The sequence below is a fragment of the Trichomonascus vanleenenianus genome (genome assembly GCF_965637985.1).
Source record: "Trichomonascus vanleenenianus strain CLIB 3782 genome assembly, contig: TRVA0_103S, whole genome shotgun sequence".
In the NCBI taxonomy this organism is placed as follows: Eukaryota; Fungi; Ascomycota; class Dipodascomycetes; order Dipodascales; family Trichomonascaceae; genus Blastobotrys; species Blastobotrys vanleenenianus.
The window spans coordinates 1-9,034 of NW_027481785.1; the positions used below are offsets into that span (position 1 = coordinate 1).

The 9,034-nt window shown below is 46.7% G+C and overlaps 1 protein-coding gene and 1 pseudogene across 2 annotated transcripts, besides 2 other annotated features; one reads left to right on the forward strand and one right to left on the reverse strand.

The window, feature by feature from the left end:
• Positions 1-2,930: 2,930 nt before the first annotated feature.
• TRVA0_103S00100 (mitotic-spindle organizing protein 1) lies at positions 2,931-3,169 on the forward strand (the record flags this gene model as incomplete). Its single annotated transcript, XM_076687962.1, has 2 exons — positions 2,931-3,071; positions 3,125-3,169. The coding sequence occupies 2 exons, from the start codon at positions 2,931-2,933 to the stop codon at positions 3,167-3,169; spliced, it is 186 nt and encodes a 61-aa protein (XP_076537805.1).
• Positions 3,170-4,132: 963 nt separating this feature from the next.
• Positions 4,133-4,750, reverse strand: TRVA0_103S00122 (annotated as a pseudogene). The gene has a single exon. A coding segment is annotated over exon 1 (618 nt).
• Positions 4,751-7,109: 2,359 nt separating this feature from the next.
• Positions 7,110-8,119: a mobile genetic element (DDE superfamily endonuclease).
• Positions 7,110-8,119, reverse strand: an mRNA.
• Positions 8,120-9,034: the final 915 nt, after the last annotated feature.

Consider the following 9,034-nt stretch of genomic DNA (forward strand, 5'->3'; position numbering starts at 1 on the left):
GTGGTTCTGTGCTTCGTGGTGGTTGTGTGCTTAGTAGTGGTTCTGTGCTTGGTGGTGGTGTGTTTGGTGGTCGTCAAGTGCTTGGTAGAAGTAGTTGGCTTGGTAGTGGTTGTGTGCTTGGTGGTGATTGTGTGCTTGGTAGAATGTGTTGGTTTGGTTGGATGAATAGGTTTGGTAGGATGGATTGGTTTGGTAGGATGGGTTGGTTTGGTAGGATGGGTTGGTTTGGTGTGCGGCGGTGTTGGTCGAATTCGTTTTGTCGTTGTGTGGCACCAAGTGTCGCCAGTACTGATTGGAGACCACTTGCATACAATTTTATGTTCAGATAGCTGGTGACACACGGTATCACTCTCGCATTTCAGTAGTTCCCAATGGCCAGTCTTATTGCATTCCCAGTAGTGCTTGTCGTAGGCGATCTGCTTGCCAATGGGCCAACATTTGTCGTGTTTTCGTGGGCAAGGCTTGTGTGTGGCGGTTGGAGTCTCGGTTGTAGTCTTAGTGGCAACAACATGGACAGTTTCAATTACAGTTTTAACAGATGTGCGAACCGAGCAAGGCTCTCGGATTATTTCTGGCGAGACGGCAGAGGTAGATGAGCCACAGACGTGAACGGTCTTCGTGTAATAATTGCAACCGTCGTACTCTATGACACGGAGAGTTTGTGTGGGTCTTCCTCCCATGACCCCTGCCAACGTGAGTTGGAGGTTGAGGAGTGTGAATAAACACAATAAGCCGGATACGTGCATGGTTATTGATATCAGGCGGATTAATTAGCGATAGCGAATTCGCGTCGCATGCCGGTGGTTGCATATTTATGCCAGTGTATAACGAAATACAATGCCATGGATTTCGAGACCAATTCCACCCTTTACATCACACTTCATTGTGTCAATTAGTTCCCAAGTTAAGCAAGGATGGCTTGCTCCTCTGAGATTGCAGCCCTTCCCTGCTTGTTCTCTCATCGTGAAGCGTTAAATTGATGGACGTCTTGATCGCACAAAGCAACATGGTTGAGACAGCAAGTCATCTGCAGCCAGATATCATTTACTGAGGGTAATTCGGCAGCTTCGAGTTCAAGCCTAGCCTCACTTAACAGTCTCGACTGTGCTGATGTCTAAACGATCAGATATAAAGGTACGTACCTTGCAAGGTTAGCATCTAGGCGTGGAGGAATGAGAAATCCAGCTGATTGAGACTGTCTCTATTGTCGCGAAAGGATTTTTGAAGTTTGTTAGACTTGTTGTCGTCCTTCATAGTTGCTATGAAATGCACCGAGTTGAAGTATGGCTCGAGGCTCTCTTGCAAATCTGATCGCATAATTTTCAATCGCGGCAATTGTACCAGTTTGATTGTGAGCACTACAAATTAGTTGTTTAGCTAGCTTACATATCTTTATATTTCATTTGATGATGTGCTCCTTTGGTTATAAAATGCGTAGCTAAATTGATATATTATCAGTCGCCCAACTGCATGGTTCAGGTATTACTATTGTCTAAGACTTTGACTGGGATGCCGATGCAAGTTGAGTATGTGCCTCTAACGGTATCGGCATCACGATCCTCTGGAATCTTTTAAACGTATAATTGTCGAACCTACGCGGTAATTACTTTTTGCGCCCTTTGAATACCGTAAGTTTTAGACAAATGTAGCCGGAGAATAAGCAGGTTGTGCTGGTGCTTTTGGCGTCTTTTATTTTGAAACCGTAATCACAGCCGATCCGCTCATCAACGTTTCTAGAACGCTACGGTGCACATAGTCTCTTATTTATTGATACTGTAGTTTCTTCCTTGCAGTTCGGTACCTCTCCCCACCTTTGTTTTGGAACTTGTCTGGAACTGCTGATCTGCACATCAACGTTTCTAGAACGTTACGATTTAGTGATAAACGGAAGAAGCCAAGCACTAGCCAGTTTTTGTTACAGGGAGAGGGAACCAAGGAGAAAGGATCTATTCACTGGTACAGTAATAGTGTCTGTACCTTCTTCCTAGCAGTTTCAGTATCGTTCAGCCGTCGTCCCCCTCCCTCCGTCAGCCATGTCGTCGAGATCAGCACCTTCATGAGACATTACTGCATTTGATATTTTTCCCAATATTTTGTTTTAGCCATTTTTAATTCTTTTTTGCATCGCACGCAAGTCAGCACTTCGGTGTACTTCACGGTTGCATGGTGGTTCCGAAGATTTTGTACTGGAATAACCGTTTTCCCTATGCAAATCACAAAGTTTCGCCTGAAAGTATACGCGAAGTGGCACCTGTATATAAAAATGCAAGTAAACAGGTTGAATGCAGCGTAGGCCATTGAAGATGGCCTTTTTCATAAAGCTACAGCTGGAATCCAGTAGATAGATATCACAGATAAATAATTTCGATACAGCCTAGAAGGAATGGAGCCTTTGTACATACGTTCTATATCCTTATCCGCGTGCACCTCTATTCATAACGTCAAGATTTTGTATCCAGTCGGTGGAACCCCCAACGTCTCTCCCTACTGGATACTACCCCTCCCCTCTCTGTCTTCATAGCCGTGCGGTAGTCGCCCTGCCAATGGGCGCCAGGCCTGTCTGAGCATGGACGAATAGAGTAACCCAATTCCGTCTAGATCTCTGTATTGCCAGGAAATTGCTGATCCTTTGTACTCGACACTCTGATTCGATCTAGGGTCTCTCATAGGGCATTATTTAGAGTTATATGGAATGGTAGCCAAGGAACTAGGCATGTAATTGATATACACAATTTTTTATGTGCATTTTTAGCTGATTGCGGTAACGTTCCTCGTGTTTATTCGGAATCTGGTTCTTACAGTATCAGAGTGAGCTGTAACCGGGTTATATGAGTGTCCCGGAACGGCCTGCAGGAGCGCATTGAGCCGTACGCCCTTTACCACAGACGAAAATTCGACATACAACGCCGTTTCGACAAAACCTCGAAAAAATGGACTCGCGAGAGAAAAGTCGAGAAGCGGTCAATGTGATTTATGAGATATCTCAATTGCTAAACACAGAGCTAGATAAGCAGACAACAGCGCTCTGTATTTCACTCTGCGAAAGAGGGGTTAGCCCCGAGACGCTGGCAGTAAGTCGTCCCAGAACTTCGCCTCCGGGCTGTCTCTAAGCTAACATGTCTAGACTGTCATCCAGCAGCTCCGTAAAGAGTCCAAAAAGCTGACCTGAGTTTCTAAAATTATTTTATTTATTGACTATTCTTTGTTATCGTATTCATGATTGGGGCTTGTTCTTGTCGTCCGCTAGAAGGAAAAGAAAAAAATACGGATGTCAACAGGTTACAGCCTCAAGCAGGCCTTACCACAAAATGATCCCCTCAATATAATATATTTGCTAAGGGCTAGCATGGATATGGGCCCAAATGCTTCTCGCGCATTGTCTATGAAGGTGGGCGGTCCACAAGAAGCCATGGCGAGATTACTCTCGCAGTTAGTTACTATGTCCTTGATGCGCGCCCCAACGTCAAGTCGGCCCATAGAGGTAAGGGAGAAGAGCCTTGGCGACAGTCTGACAGGGGCTAGGCTGGATGCCCCCTCAGGATTCTGCACACTAAGACCCTGCCGTCTAGTTCATTCTCTTGCTGCCGGAACATCGAATTAGTTAAATGGATGCGAAGCAGGAAGCACGGGTGCTGCGCGAGGTGGACGAGCTCTTTGCCAAACCAGCCGGTGCTGCTATTGCCCAGCATGGTCCACAGAAAGAGAATGCGCTGGTCTGGGCAAGCGTTCTCGACGAGCCAGCTGGCGTACAAGTACGTCGCAGCAATACCTGTACCCCCCCCCCCCCCCCCAACCTATGAGAACCACATTGTCGTAGTTGACGAGCGGGTTAACGTGTCCATGCGGGCCGTCAATGAGCACCACGAGGGTTGCGCTGACGTCTTTGGTAAGCGCTTTTTCCCTGAGCCTCTTGTGAGACCATTTTTGGACCTATGGCAAGGTGGATGGTCTGGTCTCCGGCATCGACCCCTCTGAAGATCGAGAACGGATGACTCTACAAAGACAGTTCTTTCGTGAGTACCGGAGGTAGACAACGCTGCCGGGTCGAGCCTTCTATCGGCCCGTAGGAGACTTCAATTTTGATGGATCCGTCCCTGTGCACCTTGAATACGGCTGTGCTGTGGGCTCCAGATCACACCATCTTTGTTATCCGCGCAGCACAGTCAAAGATGTAAATGGCAAGCAAAGCATCGATCCACGGCATCCAGCCTAAGTCAATGGAATGCCAGTAGAGCCCCACCATGAATGGAAGGAGCAGCAGCTTATGCGAAATTACGAACACCTCGCAGGCAGCCCATCGTAGGAGCTTGAGGGAGAACAGGAGGATTAAAATGCCGAAAATGAACCCACCATGGCCAAACCGCCAATTGGGCACAAATTTCCGCCGAAATGCAATAGAATGGATCAGTGCCACGAGCCAGGTCAAGTACACGGCATGGATCACAGCGTGGAGCATCATGGTTCGCGCGACCCAGTGGTGATATGCGCCCTTGATGTCAAGAAACGGGTTGTTTCTGCTTACAAACAGAGCCAACAGCGGGAAATGGCTGAAGCCAATCATCTCCGTTCGGCTGCCAACATATCTCAGCAGACGCTGTTTTTTTTTCAAAGTTGACTTGGTATAACAGAAGCAACACATGTGTTGAAGATGGTATAAGTACACCGCAGTACGGCATAATAGACCTTTTGTCCTAGTACAAATGTTACACTTTTCTAGCCAAAAGATTACAAAGTACCAGTAGCTACTCGGCTAGCTTTAATTTGCCGTTTTTTACGATCCAGAGGCTTATTCCTTGTCCTCGCTGAGGGACGACAGGCTCGTCCAAAAACCAATGTATTTGTCGATATCAGCTCTTTCCTAACTTGCTGTTGCAATGGTTTAAAGAGTGCAAACCTGGAGCAAATGTGCATTTGTAGTTGCTTTAGAACCAAGGATTCGCTTGCCACGTTCTTCACAATGTACTTCTTCACCTCCGACATCAACCTCTTACTGCGGGAACACCATTTGCGAATGGGCTCCTTCTTACACCAACTGGCTTTGTAAGCCTTATCAAATCCCCGAACATTTTGCTGTGAAATCATTCTCTATATGCCAGCTACATGCTGTCCCTACGCTTTATGTCGGACGAGCGATAGAGGTTCATTGGCAAGGGTGGCAATGCAGGCGTTACAGTTGAAGATAGAGCATTTCTTGAAATTAGAGCACTCGTTTAGCTGGAATTCTGCTGCATAATTATCAGATTCTGCTGGTCGGTCTTGTTGCAAAGTTAAATTGACAGCCTTCTCTCTAGGTACTGTCTTCCTGCAATCTTTCTGCACCATTTCTTGGAAACGTCTAACTGCCTAATTTGTTCTCCCTTGGTATTCGAACTGCTTATTAGAAGATTTGCTAATGTTGCCCATTTAAGGATTATGGCTTGCATTGTGTTCATGTGTATGTTGAAATTGCGTCGCAACTCCTGGCATAAGGGCTTCCAGTCTTGTGTCTCAGGTAGATACGCTAGCCGTATCGTAGTGAGCTGAGCTTCGCGCATGGCTTCAGCAAAAGCTCAAAGGAAGGGTACTTGAATGCCGGATGATTCCATACTTGGCGATTGTGCAATGTGATTAGCTCCGCTGCATGTTTTAATACTACTCGATACAACTCAATTAGTAGCTTCAAGAATCTTTCGGTATCCAGATGCCCTTGATGTTCTGGACCCTTGCTCATTTCTCTGCCTGTCCAACAGCTCGTCAGCTCCGGAGAATATCAGTTTCTTTTCTGGGAGCTCAGCGACGACGTCTCGACGCAAAAGATGTAAAAGCTGTATTATTTGATAGAGCTCAGCTAATGCTCGAAAAGCGACACGTTTTGAGGGGGCGTCATAAATTGACTCGTGGACCCATCCGCCAAATTCTCCTGATATCATCAATATTCACGACCGTAAATAGGAGTTGCTTCTCACCGGGTGTACGCTCATGGATACCGTTTGCAATTAAGACGATATTTATATATATATTTCCAACACAGATTTGGGCCAAGCTTAATATTTTTTGTTCGCTAGCTCATTTATTGCGTATTCCTTGCTCCTAGATGCAATGGACAACTTGACATCGTTCTCGACTGGAGTAGTCCAGTAGTCCCTCGCTAACAAAATCAAATCGCCATAAAAAGAACAACGCAAATGATAAATCGAGCAATTTCTATTTTCGTTGCTGCGAACAACTGCGGCATGATGAATTCTTTCATCGTGATTCTTTCCGATCGCTCCTACAAAAATACTTAAAATGAGCCTTCCTCATCCGCTTCATCGATACGGCAAACAAACAGCCAAATCAGAAAAGTCGACGCTGTAGGAATTGTCTTCATTGCAGAAGCTATTATGGCAGAACAAAATTCTGTTTCTCCAAATAATACCCAGTTAGATCCCAGCTGTAAATCCCAGAACTGGGAGCCATGACTCTCAAGGCAGTAAGACGTGGATTTCAAAAAGAGCATGTTGCCTCTATGATGCGCTCGAAGCTTTGCCACAGCGGAAAATGTGCTTGAGAATAGAGTAGCTATTACAGGGCACCAACTTTGAGAAATATTTCAGAATTTTTATTCCCACGATGTCTTTTTGAATCTTGAAAAACCTTACCAGTGATGGTATGCCTCAACTGTTCTAATTTCCTTAATTGGTAATTGTTCAGTCGTTTTGGTTATTCCGTTGCATGACTTTGGAGGATGAAAAGAGCAAACTCGCTGCTTAAGAATCGGTTGCTTGCGGGGCATGTTCTCCAGCCATCTCATGATCTCTTCTAAATGCGGTACAACTATGCATCCGGCCTCAGAAAATCGCAAATAGAGAAGTTATTATGATTCTCTATTCGCGAAAGATATGACTTGTTGCTACGTCAGGCATTATCTCGCCTGCATAATCATGGTTCTGAAGTGGCGGTGATCTTCAGTAACGGCCCTGCATGCCCCTGGAATTCGCAAGCACTGATGCCCGAAGCTATTGGGGGTTTCGTTGCATTCTGCTTCCTTAGGCCACGCAGTTCAGCCTTCACAAGTTCTAACTCATGAGAATTTAACTCCACTGCCTTCGTAAGTTTATCGATCGAGGATGCGACATCGAGAGGCTAGGTTAGATGGGACGAATGCGGAGGCAAGCAAAGAGTAATGATGTCGTTCCGCTGGCAGTATTCCTCGAACTCGACGTTAACGTGGCTCCCATGGCCGTCGAGCAGCAACATCCGATATGCACCCTGCTGCCGGCGTTTGGAGTGCTCATCAAAGTGTTTGAGCCAGTGTAGACCCGTCTCGTTATCCATCCGTTCGATGTTGTTTTGATGAGCCAGTCGTCCGGAATATCGATATTATCATACCAATTTGCGAGATGATTGCGGCCCTTAACCACCAAAAAAGACAGCATCACATAGCCGTCGCCAGCGATACAGCAAGTCGACGTCGCCCATTCTCGGTTACCAGGCTGGATACTCTTTGGCTTGTTGACTCGGTCAGAGCTCGTAACGACTAACCTGGCCGTAATCTTGCCCATCTGAAATCCCGTCTCATCAAAGCTGTAGAAATCGCAGTCCTGGATACCGTACCGCTCCCGCATATTCTTAACCAATCGGAACCACGGTTCGATAATTTCAGGATCTTCGCACTTGCTTCTCTGGTAGTCATGAACGCGAGAAAAACGCGTCGTCAGCTCTGGTCTTCTTTGATGAAACGATCTGGCCAGTTCTTCCCGACGCATGGCCTACCACGTCTCGCGAGCAGGACATTGGCCAAATCTCCCACATCCGCACGGCGGGGTGGAAACCCTCGCGCATCCTGGTTAATGATGTACTGGACAACCGCCTCCTCTTCCATCGGAGTCAAAATCTTGCGCCCGTTCCAGCTTTCGTATTTGCACGGGCGGCATTCTGTAACGGAGCGTGGATTCTGGCACTTCGTAAAGCTTGGAGGCCTGTAGGACACTCAAAAGCGGTGTGTCAATTTAATTGCAATAATTGCTAAAATTATATTATTCTCTGTCGTATTGTTAGCCATTGTTTTGGTGGAAATAACGCGTCTTGAAGTTGGCCAATAGTGTATGTGGGGAAAGTTCGCCGGTCGATAGTGTTCGCCGGTCGATGGTGAAACATGTTATCGCAAGTATAGTTCAATTGGGTCAGTCTCACCTTTTTTGACATTTCTAGCTAAAACCCCGTCCCATGAGGGCACTTTGAAGTACCTGTAGTAAGTGTGTAGTATACTTAAGATAAGGCATAAGTTCAAAGGCATATATTCGGAAACGGAAGGTCTATACGAGGTTAGTCTAAAGTAAAGTGAAAACTTTCAGGATCTGATGGTTACATAGGTGCCATCAGATTGCTAGACAAAAAAATGGGTCCAGGGTCCCTGGACTTAAGGGACGGGGATTTTTAGTGATGTTTTCGCGCGTGCGCGCGCACCGTTGGGAGGGATCTGGTGCCTCCTGTTCCACATATCATCTACATAAGGGACGGCTGTTTGTACCAATGATATTAATAAAACGCATAATGAGTATAAAAATCCTAATAAATGATAACAGGCTTGATCTGGAAGATCCCAATCAATGAGAACAGGCTTGGTGTGAGTAGACCATGTAGAGTGGGTTGGCTGCATAGACTGCGTAGGTTTAATAGGTTAAGCATGAGTAGCCTGAATCGGCTGCGTGGACTGAACCGGCTGCATAGGTTGAGTATGTTGGGCCGGTTGCGTCTGTTGAGTAGGCTGATTAGGCTGCGTAGCGTGAGTAGGCTGTGTAGGCTGAGTAGGCTGAGTAGGCTGCGTAGCGTGAGTTGGCTGTGTAGGCTGAGTAGGCTGCGTAGCGTGTGTAGCGTGAGTTGGCTGAGTAGGCTGAGTAGGCTGCGTAGCGTGTGTAGGCTGTGTTGGCTGAGTAGGCTGCGTAGCGTGAGTCGGCTGGGTGTGGGTTGGCACGGTGTGCGCTGGCGTAGTATGGGTCGGTATAGTATGGGATGACATGGTGTGGGTTGGAGTGGTGTGGGTTGGAGTGGTGTGGGTTGGAGTGGTGTGGGT